The following is a 25906-nucleotide window of genomic DNA, read 5'->3' as shown; positions in this document are numbered from 1 at the left end:
TGGTCCGGGAAGATCCCACGTGCCGCGGAGCAACTAAGCCCGTGTGCCACAACTACTGAGCCCGTGTGCCTGGAGCCCGTGCTCCGCAACGAGAGAAGCCACCGCGGTGAGAGGTCCGCGCGCCACAGCGAAGAGTAGCCCCCGCTCACCGCAACTAGAGAAAGCCCGCGCACAGCAGCGGAGACCCAACACAGCCAAAAATAAATAAATAAATAAATAAATTAATTAATTAATTAAAAAATACCCTTCCATGACTTTCTAAATACCCTCAGAATAAAGTCCTAATTCCTTGGCATGACCTAGCAGACCCTTCAGGATCAACCTCATATTTTACAGTGTATGTTCCCACACCACCAACCCCAGCCCTCACTTCCCTAGTGTCCCCAGCACTCCAGCCATACTTAACTACTCCATCTCTCACTGCTGGCTTTTGTACACGTGGTTCCCCTGGCTGGAGCATTCATCCCATTCTCCCCTTTACCTGACTAACCCCTACTCCACCCTCTAGCCTCGAGTTTGATGCTACCGACTCTGGAGAAACATCTCTCATCTTGGCAGGGTTAGACGCTACTTTTCTGGATCCCATTGTGTCCCTCTGATGAAATGGTCCATTTACTTCCTCCTCCACTAGTCCATAACTCTTTCTGGACTTTTCATGGACTGTGTCTTATACTATCCTTGTTCCCCCAGCTCTTAACACACTGCCAGACACAAATAAAGGCATTCAGTAAATACTGATTCCATAAGAAGAAATAACATCTCAGTGCTCTTGGTTTACCAAAGATAGACTCTCTAACCATCCTCACTCCCCTTGACGCAGACCTTTGGGATTTGATCAGTTCCATTACGGAACCATTTCAGATTTCTTCTCCTTTCCTTTATCTCTTACACAAAGAAAGAAATAAGGAAAACTGATCATTGGAGGTTTTGTATCAAGATTCCTTTTTGGAAAAGGCTTGAATCAGCTGGTATCCAAATATCTTTCTGTTTTGGAAGACTGTGCTTATACTTTCCTACATGTATATTTTGGTCTATCTGTTCATGACAAAGTCTGAAACTATACAAACTCTATGGCTGTGCTGTGAGGCATAAAGCTGGAGAAACATCTCTAACGCAATTGGTTCCTTCATTTCACTGTGAATTAGGAAGAAAATATTGAGATGCACAGGACACTGGTTAATAAAAACCCAGTTTTCTGACCTGATGCCAGGTTCAGATTTTTAAGACCAGAGCAACTGACCTCTCTGCCCACCTCAAAGGCAATAAAATCATCCAAGAGAGCATTCCATTTGCCTTCCATTCTGCTTGTTCTCTGTTCCCTTACCTGTGAAACATGAGAAGAAAAATAAGAGGATATCCCCCCCTGCAGTTAATTCTTCTGTTTCGACTCCTTCTCAGTCCCTCCATCCTTATCCCACAAAAGATTCACTTCTCAGCAAAATCAGTCTTGAACTTTGGATCTGGAGACTACAATCTTAGGGTGAGAATTTATACACTATATTGCAAATTATTAATGGTTATTTGTTTATTGCTCCTGCTGCTTTTTAAGGAGGGAAAGTTAAGATCTTTGCTTTACTCAGTGGACTATTTGAGAGGTTTTTAACCCCAATACTTCATGTGTGTTTTTAAGCAAAGTAGAACAAAGGAGTATGTGATTTGTTTCTTTGTTCTTTTGCTGCTGTTGACTGGGGGAAATTTCTTTCTTCCTTCCTTTCTTCTTTCTTCCTTCCTCCCTTCCTCTCTTATCCTACATACACACAATAGAAAGTTGAGCTAATTAATAGGGAGTTAGATACCCAAAATAGGATAATGCCAATGCATTTATACAGCTAACAGTGGCTTACACAATAAATGCCGATGATTCTTTCTGCATGTAGAATTTAAGCCACAGAATTATGTCTCCAGCTATGCTGACTGCCAAAGTTGATAATCATCAAAGCAAATAATTAGATGTCTCTCCTCGGTCCATCCCCAGCTTATTAGTCTAATGGCTGCCTCCCCAAAAGAGGTATGTATGTTATGGGAGGTGCTAAGTGTACAAATAAGGGGCTTTTAGTAAAAGTCAACACTATTATTTTGTTTTCAAATTATTTCCTATTCCTAGAAATTCATATTCAGTCATTCAAACTTTGCATAGTTAAGAAAGGTACTTAACTGAGCTTAAGCTTATTTAAGGTAACCAAGCTCCTTTCATCTCGCTGATCTTGGATTTCAATTCCCTCCCATCCATGTCCGCTCTACCTAGGGCATGGAGAGGATGGAGAGTTATAGATTCATGTAGATTTATAGCCCCTTCCCCTGCTACTGGTCTACCTCATTTGCATTCTTCTCCTCACTTGTCTTTATCATTTTTCCAAGCATCGGTGCATTCAGAACTTCAGCCTCCTCTAGCACTGTCTAATGTTTTGTGCCATTTTTACATCTGCTTTGTGTTATGATTTTTCTTCCATCTTCTTCTGCCCATAGTTATTCACTTGTAACTGTACCTTCACATACCCTAAAAAGCAGAGTTGTTTGGTTTCTTTTTTTTGGCCGTGCCGCGCAGCTTATGGGATCTTAGGTCCCCATCTAGGGATAAAACCCTCGCCCCCAGCAGTGGAAGAGCAGAGTCCTAACCACTGGACCACCGGGGAACTCCTGAGATTTTTTTCTTTCAGTTTTAAACCTACCTTTTCAGATTTCCTTGTAGTCAGAACAAAGCCTATCTTGCCAAAAGGTCACACAGCTGAAACCTTGTGCCAAATAATATATCCTGTTCCCAAAAGTTGCTTTTTTGGCATCTGGTAGAAACATTATTATTTATATCCACAGAAATCACGATGCCTGTGGATGATTTGATGCTTCTCCCCCAAGTCGTGGATGTGACCCCACTAAGGGGTTTCATTTGGGCTCCACGTGAAGAAGATATCTTCATGGAGAGAAGCACCCGGCATCTCTCTATGACATTTTGACTTTGAAGTCTTAGCCTTTTTTAAAAAAATAAATAATGAAATAACCAGAGTTTCGGTTTAGGAAGGTGAAAAATTCGGGAGATAGATGATGGTGAGAGTTGCACAATAATGTGAATGTACTTAGTGCCACTGAACTGTACCGTTAAATAGGGTTAAAATAGCATGTTTTATATTATGTGACCTTTACCACAACAAAAAAATTTTTTTAAAAAAGAACCAGCTTTGATTGACCGTGCTAAAACTACTTTCAATATGTTCTAAAACTGTGCTTTAAAAATTTTCCCCACATTTTTGACCCGTGTAAGAGATACAGGTACTTTAAGAAAATGTTTCTGGAAGACTGCATCTGAGGCAGTTTATGAGCTGAAGCCAAGGCTAAAGCACTGCTAAGGGAATCTGTTTCCCTGGGATACTAATTAACTCCAAATATTGCATATAAATTAAGCCAGCAGCTACTGAAAGAAGCAACTTACAGGAGAGGAAAAACTGAAGAGGCTTAAAAGAAAGGTACTGTCTTCTGATTAGAGAAAGACATCAGGGGCACAGGAGGAACCCTTCTCTAGCTGTCCCAGCATTCCACCCTTTCTCTAGAAGCTTCTGCCATTTTCTCTTTCCTCTTGTTTTCCTTTCTCCAATATGGCAGGTGTGATTGATTGGATAGCTGACTAGGAAAAGGGTCTCTCCCCAGGGGCCTGCTCTCCCTGTCTCCTTAAATAAGGAAAAGCTGTTCTCTGCATAGAGCTCTTCTAGCTGTGTTCTCAAACTTGCCTGGACAGGAGAATCCCAAGCTCCTGCCCTGGAGATTCTGATTCAGTGGGTCTGAGAAGGAGCCTTGGAATATGTATGCTTAACAAGTATCCGAGGCAATGCTTCGGGGCCACAGAGTTTGGGAAATACTGCCTACCACCATGAGAATAAGACACAGACCCTGCCCCTGCAGTGGGACACCTGCCGTTCTGATGGGATCAATTCAGTTCAGAGCGGAAGGTGTTAGCAATTGAAGCTGCAGCTATCAGCACCGCCAGCTTAAATATTTAAGCTTAGTTGTTAGAATAGAGTTGACTCTATGTCTGTCATCGGTGACTTTATTATACTATAGTTTGAAGGTTCAACCTATTAACCATGGTCTAGTTAACACTACAGACTAAGAGTAGCCCGAGGTGTTAGTGGCCATCAGTATCATCCACATGATGCTGCATGAAGCGGCCTATTGTGTTTTCCCTACGAACAGCTTGTCAAGAACACAAAGGCAGTAATGCTACACTGTGCTCACCTCCTAAGAGGTGAGAAGTGAATAGCTGGCTTACAGGAATGTTTTCTTGACATGTTCTTGGACCAAGAAGCTATTTCCTTAGAACCCTGGTTTTAAAGAAAGACTCTGAAATGTTATTGGTTCCTCCAAAGTATGTGGAAAGGGCACTGAGCTGAAGATAGGGGCGCGTGGTTGTGAGTCCAAGGGTCCTACTCCTGATTCTTCCTGGGTATAATTTTGGATAATCATTTCACTTCTCTGCTTCAGCTCTGTCTTCAGTCAAAAGGGAGAATAAAAACATACCACCTACGTCACACAGTGGCTATTAGAAATAACTGTGCAGCTTGCCTTGAACACAGCAGAGCAGGTTCCAACAAATGTGAACAAGTTCTCCATAGTGTAAAGCACCATGGACAGTATTATTAGTAACCTTTATTCTTCCACGCAAACGAGCCAAGTCTTTACCCAAAAACTCTACTTCCTGAAAGTCCCAAATACCTAGATGCAAAAGACAGGGCAAGGAATTACGTTACAAGGGAAATGAGAAATGATCTAACACAGTCCAGCATCGCCCAAAGTGAGATGCCCTGAGACAGGCTGGTTTTTCATAAGTTCCGTCATGTGCCAGGACTCTAGCCCCTGAGTCTGCTCCTACCACAGAATGTGTTTTTCTAATAAAGCCAAACGAGGACCAATGGCAGCCCAATCATTGCATGGCCAAGACCACAGATGCAGAAAAGCAACATTCTGAATAATTCAGAATGGTAGCCACACAAGCACAGAGCCAAATGGCAGAGATACATGCTCTGGGAGCTTATCTAGCCTCCTTTTCCTCTTGAGTTCTTCCTTATTTCTTCTTGACAAAGTCAATGATACACAAAAAAGGACGTCTCTTAATGATAAACTTGTAAGAATCTATTGATAGGTCTTTTGGACTCAGTTACACGATTTAAGAAAGCAAGCTTACATTAAGACCGAGAGTCAATTTAATGCATTATTTCTAGTGCATTTTTTCTTTGCCAAGAATAAGAATAAAAGGGAAGGGGAAAAATAATAAAAACCAGGAGACAAGTACATAATGTAAGGTACAAACAAATCTATATATATCCTAATGTGCTGAGAGATCTTCTTGATGAAAAAGATTTCACTCTGAGTTGCTGCTAGTTTTGATGCAAATGTAGTATGTGCCATGGCCCACAAGCCTAGGGATTCAAGTAGGTAGAACAGTCATCACAAGTTCTTCTTTGTTAAGATTTCTATTTCAGAGTCAAGTGTGCCTTGGCAGCAATAATTGTTATACTTCAGCGCATGTAATCCAAACCAAGGACAAGACAATGTCGAAAAATACAAAATATTTACCTAACCTAGCAACTCCTACTGAACAACATGTATGCTGCATATTTACGAGCTGTAGCCCATGGTTGTGGAAAATGCACTACAGAATAAAAACAAATACTGCATATTACAGTTCATATACAGCATGCCTTTTCTGCTCAGTACAAGAAAAATCTACTACCCAGCAGATAATGAAACTGATGGCCTGACAGCCCCAGTATGGCAGAATGTTGTTCTCTGTTTTTTGCACCCAAATAAAAAATAAAATAATAAGGTCGTTGACTCTTCCAATTAAATTCCAGTCCAATTCAAAATTCATCTTCAGAGCTGTCAGCTAAGAGCATTACTCGATCTTGCATGCTGTTGAATTCTCTCTGCTGGGGAAAGAAAACAGAAAAGCATTAAACTCTTTCTGCCGCAGAGCAAAGCTGAGGAACAGGCCCCCTTTAAAAGACACGTGAACAAACCAAGCCGAGGCAGCAGCTGCAGCAGCTAATCAGAACCGCTGGGCACGTCAGTACCATTCATGCATCATTAAGCCCCGTGTGCTTTATTAAGCAAATTAGAAAAGTGAAGAATGTTCGGGAACTGATTAGGTTTTGCTGTTGTTGATTCCATACCTTTCTTTTATGCCTTTTGAAGCCATTTCTCCTTCGGCGATTCATAACCTTAATGCTGTAGAGCGCTCCCAAGATGAACAAGGCTCCAGCTATCCCAACGCCTACGGGCACCAGCATCCCAGACATATAGCCAGCCTGCACAGGAAAAGAAACACACATTAGGATGCTAAACAACTGCTGCCCTGGGTTTCCCAGTTCTCCTGGAGGGCAGCGGGTTTTTAGACACTTTGAAATCTCCTGTCTGCTTTGTTATAAAATAGCACCTGGAATAAAGTTACTTTTTAGAGAGAAGGCAACAGAAAGAGAGATTTTTGGGTATTTCAAATACGTAGAAGAAGTACCGAATAAATCAGCCAGACCTAGTGGCACCTCCAGCCACTTGCTTATGCACATTTGTCAACACCAGGTTTTGGTGACAGAAATATAATTTGTATTAAAGACGGATGAAGTAAGCCTCTGAGAATACCAGGACTATTAAAATGCTATAAATTGGAAATAGCAGCCTGAGTCAAGCTCCAGGGGGAGTTGAAGTGTCCAATGGAATACTGTGCTTCTTAGAGGGCAGAAGGAGGGCCTTGACTTTGGTGGTCCCTCTCTCACAATCTTAGCTGCATCGCGGTAAGAAAGGAAAGAGGAATGTGCTTGTATGGAAGTGAAAAGTGAGAGTTTCTGGAGACAGCAGGGAAGAGAAGGACCTGCAAAGGAAAGAGGAAGTATGTTAGGTGTTGGACCCCAGGGAAAAAAGACAAGGATGAGGAGAGAGTTGCACATAATGTGGATGGATTCGTTTATATGAAAGAAAATATCTGCCCAGTGGACAAGGCCAAAGTTGAAGGTTGGAAGGAAATTCTGAGCGTCCCCAGTCCCAAAGAAAGGAAGTGGCAGAGAGGGGCACAAAGATCACTGCTAACAACACTGGTACTTCCAAAAGAGCCTGGAGGTTTCAAACGCATGTGGGTCTCCAACATCCCCAAGGTGTTACTATGGATACTTCAGTCCTAAGAGAGCAGCGTGATCTCCACACATCCCTGGGCTTGAGTAAGTAGCTCAGGACCAACCCAAGTTCAAGGTAAGGCCATCACCCTAAGGGTGCTCCCTGCATCTTGGCCAATAAGACACCTAAGGGTTAGAGGTGGATGAATAACCAGAGCCTTTCATAGAGGAACACGACACTGGCTTACCTTCCACGATGGCCCCTTCTAGAAGCCTACCCAGAAAAAAACCATAAACAATTAACAATTTTAAAAGTGCTGTAATAAGTACTTTTGATAGACATTATTTTATGGGGGAAAAACCACGAGTCTGTTCACTTATTTGACTATTTCTAAAAATTTTAATATAGCAAAAACTATTTCCAGTATCTTTCAGAATGAGCCCCAAACAGAGAAGGACAAAAAAATAAAAGTTTTCTAACAAGTGCCAAAGTAAGCAGGCTATGATGCTTTCCCAACATTTCTAGAATTAATCAAAGGGACAAGACCTTACAAAACTGCAGCATCCTCTTGTACACAGCCAGCTCGTTCACTGGGTTTTTTTTCCAGGATCTTGAGTTAGAGCAGAATGTGGAATTTTTTCCATTAATTTGAGAACATAGCATTGTTCCTCAGCATACTAAGTGTTTTTCCCCAAGAAACAAAGCTCAGTCATTTTCCAACAAATTAATATGCTTTACAGAAACCCAAACTTTCTTCTAGATCTACGAAAGGCTTATAAAAGTCTGTAATTTTCCATTGCTCTCACCAGAACTAGGAATTTCTTTTTACATCACCATTCCCAGTGCATGGAAATATATATATATGTTGATGTACGATAATTTTAAGCACAGTAGATTAGATTTTACAGAGCTGTACATTCAAAGGATGATATTTGAACTTTTGGAAGCTCAACTTGATCAACCTCTGAGTGGGTCTCCTCACACTATGTAACTCAATCCCCCCACCAAAAATATGAATATTACAAAATGTGTCACTCTTTGCATGTTTCTTATTTACACATTGAGGCTTCTCGTTTCTAGAGCTTTAAATCATGTAGACTTCTCAAAAATTCAATTACTCTCTCTCTCCTCTTTTTATTCCCTCGTGTGTGTGTGTGTGTGTGTGTGATCTGCCTGTGCTTTGAAATTACAAGTAAATTACAAGATGGGAATAAAGCAACCTACCCTCTTCAAATACAATTTAACCATCCCTCATACATACAAAACTGACTAACTGAAAATAAGCTCTGTTTTTAGAATTGCCCATGACTTGTTTCCTGTAGAAATGAAAACAAATAAGACACGTGCATATTAAGTTATAAATTCTGCCTACCACCTTTTCTCTGTTCAGAATTATTGGACGTGCACATCCCTCCACACATATCTTGCCAAGAAGTACACAACTGCATCTGTCCATATTCCAACCGAGAATGCATAACCTGAATCTAATCATGAGGAAACGTCCAATAAACCTAAACTGAATATTCTATTTTTTTAAAGCACTGTATTCTTAAAAAAATATCAGAGTCATGAAAGACAAAAGATGGTTATGCAAATGGTCCACATTAAAGAAAACTAAAGAATCCTGACAACTAAATGTGTTACATGACCCTAGACTAGATCCAGTAACGGAGGAGAACAATGAATTTATAAAGGAGATTTTGGGTATGTTAACCAAAAGACTGAAATCCAGGTGCCAGAACAGATAAAAGTATGATATCAATGTTAAATGTACTCAAGCTGATAGCTGTATTATGGTTTGCTAACAGAATATTCCTATTCATAGGAAATACGCACTGAAGTATTTGGTGTAAAAGGACCATGATGTATGCGGCTTTCCCTCAAATGGCTCAGAAAAAAAGAGCAGAGATAGAAATGGGGTAACGTGGGAAGAATAAGTGCGTCTGGAGAAAAGGAACAGGGGTATTCTTTGTACTATCCTTATTCTTGTATCTTTTCTGTAAATTTGAAATTATTTCCAAATAAACAGTTTGAAAATTTAAAAAATGGATTGTTAAGATAAAATTTACTAGATATAGTTGTTTTTTGTTTTTGTTTGGTTTTGGTTTGTTTGTTTTGTTTTATATTTATGAGAAAGGTATCCTTCCTTCTCAGGATACTGTGTTTGTTCAGAAACACTGGTTTTCAAGAAAACGATAAGAAAACCATATGATACACTGTACTGCCTAAAGTCTGCTGAATTCAGAAGTACCCTTATGATGTCTATTCAACAGTGGTTCTCAAACTTGAACATGCATCAGAATCACCTGCAAGACTTGTCAAAACACAGATTGTTGGACCCCTTTCCCCGAGTTTCTGATTCAGTAGGTCTAGTGAGGGACCTGAGATTTTGTATTTCTAACAAGCTCCCAGGTGATGCAATGCTACTGGTGCAGACTCTACATGAGAATCGCTGTTATGAAGTAGAGGCTGGATCATCCATTTTCTGGATTATTTCCTAAAGCCAGAAGAAATAGAACGATCTTGGTGATATAACAACAGGGCTGGTCTGTAATATACAACTAAAATTTTGATGCATCTTCAATTTTGAGAAACAATATAGATGTTGAAAAAATACATCAGTAGGTAGCCAGGTAAGGATTTGCCAAACAAGCATCACTACCTTGGACATTTAAACAGGAAGAAGGTTAATGATGGAATGAGTATAGGGACTGTCCCTCGATAGCCATTCGCCCCTTCTTCTAGAGCAACAGAACCTCCCATCTGGGCTGGGCACAGAATAACGATTACTTCTCCCTGCCTTCTATGCAGCTGGATGTGACCATGTGATAAGCCTCACTAAGGAGACGATACATTAGTGACACGTGCAACTTCCAGAGCATGCTCTTCAAGGGGGGAGCAGAGCCTTTACCCACACTCCCCCTTTAAGAATGGCAGAGTGCCTTTATCTTCCCTTTTAAAGGGGGAGGGATATCTTAGCCTCCCTTTTCCTTCCTTCCTTCTGGCTAGAGTATGGACCTAATTGCCATCCGGGACCACGAGATGACCTTGAGAATAAAGGTCACAAATCATGGAGCATCAAACAGAAGGAGCCTGAGCCTTCAATGTTGCTCCTCACTAACCCCTGATTGCTACCTCCAGACTCATAAATGAGAGACAAACAAAGTTCTCTCTTGGTTAAGTCATTGTCATTGGGGGTTGTCTGTCACTCATAGCTGATCTTAATCCTAACTAATATAGGAAGACTAAACAATAACAACAAAAAGAATAATTCAGAACTTTTTAGAACACCTACCACCCTTTCTAGAGTCCAGCTAACTAACAGGGAAACCAGTATCAGGACCAATTAAATGAAGCTAAACTGAGAAGATGTTCTGGGCTGACTGAAGAGCCAGTTAAATATGTAGTTTAGCTTTCAGTTCTAAGGGACTCTGTGACTTTCAACAAAATGGCAATAGTTTCACTCTCAAATAGTTTCTGAAGATAATGACTCATGAGACTTTTATAGATGATAGCTAGCTAGCTAGACATATGAAGAGAAAGAGGAAGAGGGGGAAGAGAGGAAGAGAAAGGGAAGGAGGGAGAGAGAGAGAGGAAGATATGTATACATATATTTTATATATATATACATATATGTGTGTACACATATGATTGTATGTATCAAGTAAGTGTATAATATTTCACTCCCAGAGGGAGGGGACTGATTAGACTGAGTCCCTCCAAGAAAAAATCAAAATATGGAAGGCAAGTACAGCAACATGGATGGACCTAGAGATTATCATATTAAGTAAAGTAAGTCAGAGAAAGACGAATAACATATGATATCACTTACATGTGGAATCTTAAAAAAATGATACAAATGAACTTACTTACAAAACAGAAATAGACTCACAGACATAGAAAACAAATTTATAGGTACCAAAGGAGGTAGCAGGGGGAGGGGGAAGGATAAATTAGGAGTTTGGGATTAACATATACACACTACTATATATAAAATAGATAATCAACAAGAACCTACTGTATAGCACAAGGAACTCTACTCAGCATTCTGTAATAACCTATATGGGAAAAGAATCTGAAAAAGAATAGAGATCTATATATGTGTATAACTTAATCACTTTGCTGTATACCTGAAACTAATACAACATTGTAAATTAACTACAATTTAAAAAATGGTTAAATTTTTTAAAAAATGAAGACAAGGCATAAAGCAAGTCAACCCAGTGGGAGTTTCAACTATTTTTCTTCCAATTTTTTAAAACTAAGACATAACTGAAAAAATACTACAGAATAAAATGAAAAGAGGGCTGGAAAGCCTTCAAAATAGTCCAGAAAACTGAGGCCATACATACAATTATTTCTCTTGGTGAAATGGAGCAGGGAGAGGGTGCCAGGCCTTTGAGACAAGAAGGAATGGTCCGCAAGAAGAGAAAATACAGCTTTTCTCCAAAGCTACACAGATTTCTAAACGGAGTGGTGAAGCTATATATACATACAGGTAAGAAACTTTGCAACATCTAACTTCAAAACAGGCTACATGCCAACATTTGTTTTCTTAAGTCTATTTTTTGTCCATTTTTGTAATTCAGAAGGATATTTTCTATAGAAACAATGATATACGGACTCCTAGATTAAACTACCAGAGCCTCTTTACTTTTCATTGCATCATATTTTCCCCTGAAAAATAACAAGAAGCACTACCAATGTAAATATATTCAGTTCTAAACTTTTGCGCTTCTCTTACCCCAAATCTTGCTCAGTCCTCTGATTACACCTCCCTTAGATAACTGGACCCATTACAGATACCAAAATGGCCTCCACTGATGTCAACAGGCTTAAAATTCTTCAACATCACTTTTAATATATATGAACATAAAATAATCTCATTCTCAAAAACTATATATGCTAAATTTTACTGAGAAGCAGAAAAATAATAGTGAGAAGAATTAATATAATTACACAATTTTAATTGCAGTTGAATGTTTTCTTTTATCCTTTAACATAAAACTGTAGTAAAATAAATATTAATCATTCAAATATGGGGGAAATTGACCTCAAATAATAAAACAAGATATGAGATACCATCAACAGATGTATATTCTAAGACAGGAGAATTGGAAGTAACTCCTATCTGGCAGTTGAAACGATTTCCATTTAACTAAACCCCCAGTGAAATCTGAGCTGGCTTATAGTAATTGGATCCGACACAGGCTACAGCAAGGAGTTCAGAATTCCACCAATATTTTTATGAGTAATTCCAGTTTGAAATTACAAGGTACCAAAAATGAAACCTTAGAGAGTGTTGAAAATTAAAAGAAAATGAAAAATATAAATCTGGAAGTTAATATTGTCAGTCACAGATGTTGATGGCAGAATTAATGCAAGAGAGGAAAATATTTCTCTGTAGTTGGCCATTCCAGATAGGTCAGCTCATTATCACTCAGTTAGCAGTGGCACTATGATAGACTACATAAAAGTGGGCCTAAGGAGAGTGCTTAGGTGTTCAGGTGTTTTTAATCCCACCCCCCACTATAGTTTAAGGATGCCCTTTCCATCACAAAGTTTTATTCTTAAATCAAGTCCATCAATTTATGTCCTTGGGTCAGAAAAATCAATGCCTTCCAAAATCCAAGGTATTTCTTCCTCATATAGGAAGATCAGGTTTAAAAGATCCTTGCATTGGGACATGAAATGCGCACTAGAATGGGATCACACTCCTGCAATTCCCTAAAAGGAACTCCACCTTGATATGTAAAGGGTGTTACTCAGTTGTACATACCAGGAATTACATTCCATAAGTATGAATGGCACTCCAAAGAATAAGGCATCCCTTGTATTATACAGACCTTAAAGGGAAGACCTCCTTTCTTGCTGGGCACCTGAAGTGGCCCTGTATCTTTGCATAGATTACCATAATCAGAATAATGAAATAAAGCTCCATTACTCTCAAGATCTTTTACTTGACAAAGCCATGCCCTCTAAGATAAATCCAAAGGAAGAAAACACTTCTCTTACCTTGTCTTTTAGTTTTTCCATCCAGCTTCTCACTACAGAAAATAAGAAAAGAAAATGTAAATAGCCATCGTTTTACTTATAGTTCATTGTGTTAAATTCATTTGGTAACTTACTTATATTTCATATATTAAGTTAATTTGATACAATGAAGGTATTATTGTATGAAATACAGTGAATGGGTCAACAGTATTAACATAATGACAGCAATAGTCTTATTTTTATTCTCATTCATTTAAAAATACAAAAAAAAAAAAAAGATCACAAACATATCCCTCACATATTGTTAAAGGAACAGAGAATATTTTTGTTTGCTAAATGTATTTTCTATTATTTTGGGGGAGGTCTGGGAGAAGAGAGAGGAAAACACCTTCAGAATATCAAGTTTACTTCTAACCTGACATTTTCTCCTTATCTTTTTTTTTTTAATTTTTTTTTTTTTGACCCCCTGGGCCCTTGGCAGTGAAAGCGCAGAGTCCTAACCACTGGACCGCCAGGGAATTCACATTTTTCTCCTTACCTTTATTTCTCATCTTTCTCAGTTTTTAAGTTCAATGGGAATTCTGCACTTGAATCAGTGTCAGAGAGCAAAGGTAGGAATGTGCACTGGGCAGGCCAGGGCTACTCAGCTCTTACTAAAAGTAGTCAATATTTTAGGCTCTGCAGGCTGTACAATCTCTGTCACAACTACTCAACTCTGCTGTTGCACTGAGAAAGCAGCCATAGACAGTAGCACATAAGGAAGTGGGTTTGGCTCTGTTCCAATACACTTTATGTATGGACACCAACATGTGAATTTCATGTGATTTTTTTTTTATGTCACAAATATTTTTCTTTTGATTTTTTTCAACCAAATAAAAAATTGGAAAACATTCCAATGGGCCGTATAAGAACAGGCAGCAGGCCAGATTTGGTCACAGCCTGTTGACCCCAGGCATAGACATATTTTACTCAAGAAGCTGGTGTCTCCATTTACTATCTGACTTTAGTAATAACATAGCTGAAAACAGTGATGACAGCTAACGTGTGTATGGCTTTACCCCTTACAAAGCATGTTCATATGTACTGCATCATTTGATAGGCAAACCAATGACAAACATGAGAGTCAGGTAAGATGATGCTCAGGGGAAAGAAGAGGAAACTGAGACTCAGAAAAACTAATAGAATTGCCACGGTTAACCAGGGAGGAAAGAGCCACTGGAACTCCAACCACCATCTGATTAACAACCACAGGAATAAGACTTCCCAATTACCCATTTCTTTTGGCGATACCACTGCTGTTCTGCTCTCTCAGGTTGAAGATGTGGAGATACCTTTGGCTCTTCTATCTCCTTCAGTCCCCAGCCTCAATCTCTCATGTCAAGACCTTGGCAAGACCTCTCAGATTTGTCCTCCCCTCATCGCTCCTTCTGTCTCAACTGGGATTCAGGCAAAGACGGCGGTGCTCAATCAGAATAAAATAAGAGTCAAGGGAAGGGCAAAGTAAGAAAGTGCAGGCACCTCAAGAACTAAGCCATGGATCAGTGATTCTGGGAGTGATTCCATGGAGAAGTGAGGTCAACCACTGATTCACTGAGTGACTTTGGAGAAATTAGCAAACCTCTTGGATGCTCAGTTTCCTCATATGTGAAATGGAGATGGTAATACTTGTCTTACGAGATGGCTGTGAAGATTAGAAATAACATGTGCAAAGTGTCTAGTACAGAACTTAGTGTAGAAAACCAAAATAAGAAATCTGGGATAGGAAGGGGAAAAGAAAGACACGTGAAATACGAGTATTGTGTTAACATGGCTCAACTAAGCCCAAGATATAAAGTCAAGCAAGAGAATGCTTCCAATTCATTCATTCGTTCAACAATATTTACAATGCACAGTGTGTTGGCCAGTCATTGTGCTCAACACTGTATCAGTAGAAGATATGGGGACCTAATTCCAGTGAGAAAAGGTTAGGACATCAGGTCTATGAGACATGGATGACGAGCAGCAACGTAGGGACTGAGAGAGTGAGGGACAGAGCAGGAGAGCCAATTACTGGGGCACACAGCAGAACGCCAACCTCGGAAGCAAGATGTCCGGAATCAGGGAATCAGCTGGATATTACGTAAAGAGCAAAGCGAAAGAGAGGTGGGAGCAGGAATGCTGGTGTGAGGACATCATGGAGGAGGTGAGCAGGGGCCGGCTGACTACCTGTCGATGGCAGCCCAGGGGTAGCTGGGAGAAGAGGGAAAGGAGGCACAGATGGCACCAAGGTCTGAGGCACTGATAGGCTTTCCAACTGTAGGAAATTCATTGCCAAGAGAAACGTTTTAACTTAAGCCTTATCGAGCCAGATCTCATTGACAATCTGTCCAGATCTTAGGTGCTTAAAGTAAATTTCCAAGTCCTGCTTTGGGTGATTCTTAAGGCAGTCATTCTTCACTGGGGGAGGGAAGGCATATTAGCATAGGATGTGCGTATGTGCACAGGTAATCTGAAAGAGCACATTCAATGGATCTAGTTCTGTAGTTTATAATAGGAACTACAGAAAGAAAGCTGGGCAAACTCTTCTTGGCTAGTGAGAGGGGTGATACACTAGAGATAGTGAGACAGTGTTTGGTGGGACATGGGTCTAAACAAGGTTGAGAAAAAACTGCTCTTCAGAGTATGTGAGCTTGGCTGTGTTTCTCCAATTAAGAACATGCGACCCCTAAGGATCACACCTTGTGCTTCTCAGGCATCCACCAGGGTTCTTGACACGGTATTAGACAATAAATATTTTTTTCCTTTTTTCAGCAAATATATATTCCTTTTAAATGAGTTCACAACTTTTGAGTAAACACGATCTTCTTTCATGAAGATTCTATAAACTGTTTTCAGCAAAATGTTCAAGGCAGTGTAAAAATAAATCTAACACAATGATGGTTTTGAAACTTAATAAAAATCAATAAGGGAATACAAAAGCTAGAAGAGAGAATATTGGAAAGATATTTAATAAAAAGAAAAGATGATTCTTTATGAAGAGGAGAACCAAAAACTGCAGTTTGTTTTTTTTTTTAATAGAGAGACATCACACTGATGAAAGGGGTATGAATTGACACAACTTTTTGGAACTGCATGGAGAATTTGCAATTGATATCAAAAGCTTTTTAAAAAGTTTAAATTTTTTATCAAAAGTTCCAGTTGTAGAAGCAATGTACCTTAAACAATTAATCATGGATATGCATTAAAATTTTATTTAAATGCTGTTCACCGAATGGAACAGCAGGAATGGTTTAAACACTTTCAAAAGGAAACAAAACCTTAGGCTATGACTACAGAGTGAAATATTATACAAAAATTTAAATTATTTAAACAAAAATAATGACATGGTGTTCGCATTATATATTACAAATGAAAAAAATATAAAGTATGTATAATGTGAGTCCATTTGTAGATAAAAATGTTATGTGTGTAATTGAAATGATGTACTTCAAAATGTTAACTGAAGTCATCAATGGGTTGTAGAATTATGGATGACTTTTATTCCCTATACAGTGCTTTTAGGATTTTCCAAATTATTTCTAATTTTTAGTACTTTTAAAATTTAAAAAACATATCTTACCCCCCAAAACCCCTACAAAATTCTGTAAACATTTGCAACTGGAGGTTACTGGTAGATTGCGATAGTGGGGAACACGAGAAGGTGAGGCCCTTCCACTTGGTTAATTCCTCAGCCCACAGCTACAGATTCATTCTAATCCTACTGGTTCTGGTTTGTTTTCTTTCTTGAAATTTTACTGATGCAAGTCTGAAAGTGTAGCAATATAATTATGCCTGTGGTCTCCTTCTGTACAGAGAGAGGTAGATGTGGGCAAAAAAGTAGACAGGGATTATTAAAAGCAAAAAAAGTAGAGAAGGATCATTAAAATCAAGTTCTCCATTGTGCTCACCAGTGCCCTCTTGTGTACAGGAGTTCCAGGAGCAGCAATTTGCACTCTCCTAGCTTATCTACTAGAAAACAGGGAGGAGGGGGAGAGTAAAAAAGAAATTGCAGATAAAAGAACATTTCCATGTATCTTGTCAATTGTAAGTATGGTTGGCTTTTAAATAGACTGTGGCTGAAAAGTCTCCCAAAATGCTAATTTAGAAGGGTATTCTTAATTTTCCTTTATTTCCAATAATAAAGTTTTATTAGCTATATTTATCCCAGACACATATAAATTCCCTTTCACGAAAGGGGGAAGGTGTACACCGGACACGATCCTGCCCACCAGAAAGACAAGATCAAGCCTCATCCACCAGAACACAGGCACCAGTCCCCTCCACCAGGAAGCCTACACATCCCACTGAACCAACCTTAGCCACTGGGGGCAGACACCAAAACCAACAGGAACTATGAACCTGCAGCCTGCTAAAAGGAGACCCCAAACACTGTAAGTTAAGCAAAATGAGAAGACAGAGAAACACACAGCAGATGAAGGAGCAAGGTAAAAACCCACCAGACCAAACAAATGAAGAGGAAATAGGCAGTCTACCTGAAAAAGAATTCTCAGTAATGATAGTAAAGATGATCCAAATTCTTGGAAATAGAATGGAGAAAATACAAGAAACGTTTAACAAGGGCCTAGAAGAACTAAAGAGCAAACAAACACTGATGAACAACACAATAAATGAAATTAAAAATTCTCCAGAAGGAATCAGTAGCAGAATAACTGGAGCAGAAGAACGGATAAGTGACCTGGAAGATAAAATAGTGGAAATAACTACTGCAGAGCAGAATAAAGAAAAAAGAATGAAAAGAATTGAGGACAGTCTCAGAGACCTCTGGGACAACATTAAACATACTATCATTTGAATTACAAGGGTCCCAGAAGAATATGAGAAAAAGAAAGGGATGGAGAAAACATTTGAAGAGATTATAGTTGAAAATTTCCCTAATATGGGAAAGGAAAGAGTCAATCAAGTCCAGGAAGCACAGAGAGTCCCATACAGGATAAATCTAAGGAGAAACAGGCCAAGACACATATTAATCAAACTATCAAAGATTAAATACAGAGAAAAAATATTAAAAGCAGCAAGGGAAAAACAACAAATAACATACAAGGGAAGCCCCATAAGGTTAATAGCTGATCATTCAGCAGAAACTCTGCAAGCCAGAAGGGAGTGGCAGGACATATTTAAAGTGATGAAAGGGAAAAACCTACAACCAAGATTACTCTACCCAGCAAGGATCTCATTCAGATTTGATGGAGAATTTAAAAGCTTTACAGACAAGCAAAAGCTAAGAGAATTCAGCACCACCAAACCAGCTTTACTAAAGGAAATGCTAAAGAAACTTCTCTAGGCAGGAAACACAAGAGAAGGAAAAGACATACAATAACAAACCCGAAACAATTAAGAAAATGGTAATAGGAACGTACATATTGATAATTACCTTAAATGTAAATGGATTTAATGCTCCAACCAAAAGACATAGACTGGCTGAATGGATACAAAAACAAGATCTGTATATATGCTGTCTACAAGAGGCCCACTTCAGACCTAGGGACACATACAGACTAAAAGTGAGGGGATGGAAAAAGATATTCCATGCAAATGGAAATCAAAAGAAAGCTGGAGTAGCAATTCTCATATCAGAAAAAATAGACTATAAAATAAAGACTATTACAAGAGACAAAGAAGGACACTACATAATGATCAAGGAATCAATCCAGGAAGAAGACATAACAATTGTAAATATTTATGCACCCAATATAGGAGCACCTCAATACATAAGGCAAATGCTAACAGCCATAAAAGGGGAAATCGACAGTAACACAATCATAGTAGGGGACTTTAACACCCCACTTTCACCAATGGACAGATCATCCAAAATGAAAATAAATAAGGAAACACAAGCTTTAAATGATACATTAAACAAGACAGACTTAATTGATATTTATAGGACATTCCATCCAAAAACAACAGAATACACTTTCTTCTCAAGTGCTCATGGAACCTTCTCCAGGATAGATCAAATCTTGGGTCACAAATCAAGCCTTGGTAAATTTAAGAAAATTGAAATTGTATCAAGTAACAATGCTATGAGACTAGATATCAATTACAGGAAAAAATCTGTAAAACATACAAACACATGGAGGCTAAACAATACACTACTTAAAAACCAAGAGATCACTGAAGAAATCAAAGAGGAAATCAAAACATACCCAGAAACAAATGACAGTGAAAATACGATGACCCAAAAACCTATGGGATGCAGCAAAAGCAGTTCTAAGAGGGAAGTTTATAGCAACAATCCTACCTCAAGAAACAAGGAACATCTCAAATAAACAACCTAATCTTACACCTAAAGCAATTAGAGAAAGAAGAACAAAAAAACCCCAAAGTTAGCAGGAGGAAAGAAATCATAAAGATCACATCGGAAATAAATGAAAAAGAAATGAAGGAAACAGTAGCAAAGATCAATAAAACTAAAAGCTGGTTCTTTGAGAAGATAAACAAAATTGATAAACTATTAGTCAGACTCATCAAGAAAAAAAGGGAGAAGACTCAAATCAACAGAATTAGAAATGAAAAAGGAGAAGTAACAACTGACAGTGCAGAAGTACAAAGGATCATGAGAGATTACTACAAGCAACTATATGCCAATAATATGGACCACCTGGAAGAAATGGAAAAATTCCTAGAAAAGCACAACCTTCTGAGACTGAACCAGGAAGAAATAGAAAATATAAGCAGAACAATCACAAGTACTAAAATTGAGACTGTGATTAAAAATCTTCCAACAAATAAAAGCCCAGGACCAGATGGCTTCACATGAGAATTCTATCAAACATTTAGAGAAGAGCTAACACCTATCCTTCTCAAACTCTTCCAAAATATAGCAGAGGGAGGAACACTCCCATACTCATTCTATGAGGACACCATCACCCTGATACCAAAACCAGACAAAGATGTCACAAAGAAAGAAAACTACAGGCCAATATCACTGATGAACATAGATGTAAAAATCCTCAACAAACAGAATCCAACAGCACATTAAAAGGATCATACACCATGATCAAGTGGGGTTTATCCCAGGAATGCAAGGTTCTTCAGTATACACAAATCAATGTGATACACCATATTAACAAATTGAAAGAGAAAAACCATATGATAATCTCAATAGATGCAGAGAAAGCTTTCAAAAAAATTCAACACCCATTTATGATAAAAACCTGCCAGAAAGTAGGCATAGAGGGAACTTACCTCAACATAATAAAGGTCATATATGACAAACCCACAGCCAACATCATTCTCAATGGTGAAAAACTCAAACCATTTTCACTAAGATCAGGAGCAAGACAAGGTTGACCACTCTCACCACTATTAGTCAACATAGTTTTGGAAGTTTTCACCATAGCAATCAGAGAAGAAAAAGAAATAAAAGGAATCCAAATTGGAAAAGAAGAAGTAAAGCTGTCACTATTTGCAGATGACATGATACTATACATAGAGAATCCTAAAGACGCTACCAGAAAACTACTAGAGCTAATCAATAAATTTGGTAAAGTAGCAGGATACAAAATTAATGCACAGAAATCTCTTGCATTCCTATACACTAATGATGAAAAATCTGAAAGAGAAATTAAGGAAACACTCCCATTTACCATTGCAACAAAAAGAATAAAATACCTAGGAATAAACCTACCTAAGGAGACAAAAGACCTGTATGCAGAAAACTATAAGACACTGATGAAAGAAATTAAAGATGACAGAAACAGATGGAGAGATATACCATGTTCTTGGATTGGAAGAATCAACATTGTGAAAATGACTATACTACCCAAAGCAATCTACAGAGTCAATGCAGTCCCTATCAAACTACCAATGGCATTTTTCACAGAACTAGCAAGAAAAATTTCACAATTTGTATGGAAACACAAAAGACCCCGAATAGCCAAAGCAATCTTGAGAAAGAAAAACAGAGCTGGAGGAATCAGGCTCCCGCACTTCAAACTATACTACAAAGCTACAGTAATCAAGACAGTATGGTACCGGCACAAAAACAGAAATACAGATCAATGGAACAGGATAGAAAGCCCAGAGATAAACCCACACACATATGATCACATTATTTTTGATAAAGGAGGCAAGAATATACAATGGAGAAAAGAGAGCCTCTTCAATAAGTGGTGCTGGGAAAACTGGACAGCTACATGTAAAAGAATAAAATTAGAACACTCCCTAACATCATACACAAAAATAAACTCAAAATGGATTAAAGACCTAAATGTAAGGCCAGACACTATAAAACTCTTAGAGGAAAACACAGGCAGAACACTCTATGACATAAATCACAGCAAGATCCTTTTTGACCCACCTGCTAGAGAAATGGGAGTAAAGAGAAAAATAAACAAATGGGACCTAATGAAACTTAAAAGCTTTTGCACAGCAAAGGAAACCTTAAACAAGACAAAAAGACAACCCTCAGAATGGGAGAAAATTTTTGCAAATGAAGCAACAGACAAAGGATTAATCTCCAAAATTTGCAAGCACCTTATGCAGCTCAATATCAAAAAAACAAACAACCCAATCCAAAAATGGGCAGAAGACCTAAACAGACATTTCTCCAAAGAAGATATACAGATTGTCAACAAACACATGAAAGGATGCTCAACAACACTAATCATTAGAGAAATGCAAATCAAAACTACAATGAGGTATCACCTCACACCACTTAGAATGGGCATCATTAAAATATCTATAAACAATAAATGCTGGAGAGGGTGTGGAGAAAGGGGAACCCTCTTGCACTGTTGGTGGGAATGTAAATTGATACAGCCACTATGGAGAACAGTATGGAGGTTCCTTAAAAAACTACAAATAGAACTACCATACGACCCAGCAATCCCACTACTGGGCATATACCCTGAGAAAACCATAATTCAAAAAGAGTCATGTACCAAAATGTTCATTGTAGCTCTATTTACAATAGCCAGGACATGGATGCAACCTAAGTGTCCATCGACAGTTGAATGGATAAAGATGTGGCACATATATACAATGAAATATTACTCAGCCATAAAAAGAAACGAAATTGAGTTATTTGTAGTGAGGTGGATGGACCTAGAGTCTGTCATACAGAGTGAAGTAAGTCAGAAAGAGAAAAACAAATACCGTATTCTAACACATATACATGGAACCTAAAAAAAAAAAGAAAGGTTCTGAAAAACCTAGGGGCAGGACAGGAATAAAGACGCAGATATAGAGAATGGACTTGAGGACACGGGGAGGGGGAAGGGTAAGCTGCGACGAAGTGAGAGAGTGGCATGGACATATATACACTACCAAATGTAAAATAGATAGCTAGTGGGAAGCAGCCGCATAGCACAGGGAAATCAGCTCAGTGCTTTGTGACCACCTAGAGGGGTGGGACAGGGAGGGTGGGAGGGAGAAGCAAGAGGGAGGAGATATGGGGATATATGTATATGTATAGCTGATTCACTTTATTGTACAGCAGAAACTAACACAACATTGTAAAGCAATATTACTCCAATAAAGATGTTTTTAAAAAAAAGTTTAAAAAAAGGGGGGGGAGGTGTATAAAAAAATAAAATTCAAAAATTCAAAAAAAAAAGGGGGAATGGATGGGAGCCAGAGGATATCAGGATTTGGCAGAGCTAATAATTATTGAGCATCTGACAAAAAAGCTTGCAAGGTAGGTATTACTATCCCCATTTTACAGATGAAGAAAATGAAACTTAAGTAAAGTGCTGAAAGCCATGTAGCTAAACAGTGGCTGAGCTGGAATTTGAACCCAGGCCCTATAGCTCTAAAGCATATACCTGTTCAGCAGGCCAGTGGGTCACTTTGGGGAGGGGTGTGGGCAGGTGGGCCAGGTGACCATAACAGCACACAGTAGGGCTTTTTCAAGTTCTGGGGCACAGTGTGTATCTGCTCACCTCTGTTAGTCTGGCTCCTGCTTTCTCTACATTCTCCTCCCTGTCTGACAAATGTTCTCTCTCTGCCTCTACATGGGTCTCCCACTATCTCTCACTCTATGCCTCTTTATATCACATTGTAGTCTGTATGTCTCTTTCTTTTCCTCCCTTTTTTCCCCTCCTTGTCAAACTCTGTCTGTCTGCCTATCTGTATAGCTCTGTTGCTTTCTGTATGTAGCTGTCTTTTTCTCTTCCTCAACCTGCCCAGTGTGTTTGTGTTTGTGTGTGTGTGTGTCTCTGTATGAGGATAAACTAGATCTCCTAGTTCCTTCTTAGCCGTAGGATTTTTCCAACTCAGTCCTGTGTGCCAGGGTTGCTCTCCATTGGGGAACAACAGAGCTAAATGGCAGAAATCCTGAAAGTTTAAAACTCAGAATGAGCAATGCTGATGATACTGACTATGGGATCAGAGTACATGGTGACGTAATGGAAAAAGACAGAATACAGAAAGCAGGAGCAGATTCCTAGGGGGATGATAATGAGTTTCACTCTGAATATGTGGAGTTTAAAGTATCTATACAATATCCATGGGGATGTTTCTGTTGGCAGTTTAAAATTGGGATATGGAGAAACCCAGGCTGAAGACCAAGGTTTGGGATTGACCAGCCTATTGATAGAAGCTGAAGTCAAGAGCAGAGAAAATCCCCCTGGAGTATGGAGTGTATATTAGACAGAGTTCTCCAGAAAAACAAAACCAATACAAGATATATATATATATATAAAGGGATTTATCATAAGGAATTGGCTCATGCAATTATGGAAGCTGACAAGTCCAGGATCTGCAGGGTGAATTGGCAACCTAGAGACCCAAGAAAGCTGATGTTTCAGTTCAAGTCCAAACGCAGGAAAAAAACCAGTGGCCCAGCTCGAAGGCAGTCAGGCAGGAGGAATTCTCTCTTGCTCAGGGGAGGGTCAACCTTTTTATGCTAGTCAGGTCTTCAACTGACTGAATGAGGGCCATTCACATTAGGGAAGGCAATATGCTCTACTCTGTCTACCAATTCAAGTGTTAATCTCATCCAAAAACACTCTTACAAGCACACCCAGAAAAATGACCAAGTGTCTGGACAGCACATGGCCCAGTCAAGTTGACACATAAAATTAACCATCACAGAGTAAACTGGACAAGACCAAGGGCATAATGCCTAGGAACCCCAACATTTAAAGGTCAGGCAGAAGAGAATGGGCCAGGAGAAGAGACAGCAAAGAAATGGTCAGAGGGGCTCAGAAACCTGGACTGTTCGTATGAAACAACCCAACAGACCTAGTTCCAAGTGGTTATGAGGACGTTTACACATTCTGTTGATCAAATCCTTTCTCCAGGTACAGCCAAGCCCACTGGTGCCCCGGCCCACTGCAGAGGTGCCCTGCAGACCACTCCCATCCTGTGCAGGCTGAGGGTTTCTCTGCCTGAGGGCGTCCATCCGTCATAGGAGCCTGCATGGGGGTGGCTAGAAGCACCAAGGAGGGACTTCCCTGGTGGCACAGTGGTTAAGAATCCACCTACCAAAAAAAAAAAAAAAAAAAAGGGGCTTCCCTGGTGGCGCAGTGGTTGAGAATCTGCCTGCCAATGCAGGGGACACGGGTTCGAGCCCTGGGCTGGGAAGATCCCACATGCTGCAGAACGGCTGGGCCCGTGAGCCACAATTACTGAGCCTGCGCGTCTGGAGCCTGTGCTCCGCGACAGGAGAGGCTGCAACAGTGAGAGGCCCGCGCACCGCGATGAAGAGTGGCCCCCGCTTGCCACAACTAGAGAAAGCCCTCGCACAGAAACGAAGACCCAACACAGCCAAAAATAAATAAATTAATTAATTTATTTATTAAAAAAAAAAAAAAAAAAGAATCCACCTACCGATGCAGGGGACACAGGTTCGAGCCCTGGTCCGGGAAGATCCCACATGCCGCTGAGCAACTAAGCCCGTGTGCCACAACTACTGAGCCTGTGCTCTAGAGCCCTAGAGCCACAACTACTGAGCCCACGCAGCACAACTACTGAAGCCCGCACACCTAGAACCCGTGCTCCGCAACAAGAGAAGCCACCGCAACGAGAAGCCCACGCACCGCATCGAAGAGTAGCCCCCACTCGCCACAACTAGAGAAAGCCCGCGCAGCAATGAAGACATGACACAGCCAAAAATAAATAAATAAAATAAATAAATTTAGAAGCACCAAGGAAATATTGTCCTAGAGGCCATCCTCAATCAATGAGTCCTGTGAGTTGGTGGATATATTAGTTTCCTATTGCTGCTATCCCAAATTTAACGGCTTAAAACAACACAGATTTCTGATCTCATATTTCTGGAGGTCAGAAGTCCAAAATCAGTCTCATGGGCTAAAGTCAAGATGTCAGCAGGGTCGGTTCCTTCTGGAAGTTCTAGAGGAGAATATGTTTCCTTGCCTCTTCCAGCTCCTGGAAACTGTGGCCCCTTGGCTCATGGCTCCTTCATCTATCTTCAAAGCCAACAGCATAGCCCCTCAAATCTCTCTCTAAACTCTGCTTCCTTTGTCATATTTTCTTCCCTGGCTCTGAGCCTGCTACTTCTGTCTTATAAGGAGAAGTATCTCTTATAAGAAGATTATTATGATAATCTCCCCCTCTCTAGGTTCTTAACTCATTCACATCGGCAAAGTTCTCTTTGTAAGGTAACATATTCACGGGTTCCACGGATTAGGATGTAGACCTCTTTGGAAAAACCATTATTCTGCCTACCACATCGGGTAAATCCCTTCATTTTCCTCACCCCCGAGGTGTGTTCCACACAGCTTCTCAAGAATCCCCAGCAGCAAGGAGCCCCTGCAACAATCCAGTCATGAGCACCACCCCCTTCACTGGCCCCCCACCCTCCACGTCTCACTTCCTA

The 25906-nt window shown here is 39.6% G+C and overlaps 1 protein-coding gene across 2 annotated transcripts in view; it reads right to left on the bottom strand.

Moving 5' to 3' along the window:
* Nucleotides 1-5166: 5166 nt before the first annotated feature.
* ARMH4 (armadillo like helical domain containing 4) overlaps nt 5167-25906 on the bottom strand; it is a 151500-nt gene continuing 130760 nt past the window's right edge. For both annotated transcript variants that reach the window (XM_082450378.1, XM_082450377.1), the window contains exons 6-8: nt 13108-13139; nt 6159-6293; nt 5167-5915 (exon numbers count right to left, since the gene is read on the bottom strand). In XM_082450378.1, coding sequence (XP_082306504.1) covers nt 5847-5915; nt 6159-6293; nt 13108-13139 — 236 coding nt within the window. In that variant the 3' untranslated portion in view covers nt 5167-5846. The remainder of the gene's footprint in view (nt 5916-6158; nt 6294-13107; nt 13140-25906) is intronic.

Source organism: Balaenoptera physalus (assembly GCF_965194825.1).
Source record: "Balaenoptera physalus genome assembly, chromosome: 2".
Taxonomy (NCBI): Eukaryota; Metazoa; Chordata; class Mammalia; order Artiodactyla; family Balaenopteridae; genus Balaenoptera; species Balaenoptera physalus.
The sequence above is the reverse complement of the archived record's forward strand: the minus strand, read 5'-3'. Positions and strand labels throughout refer to the sequence as shown.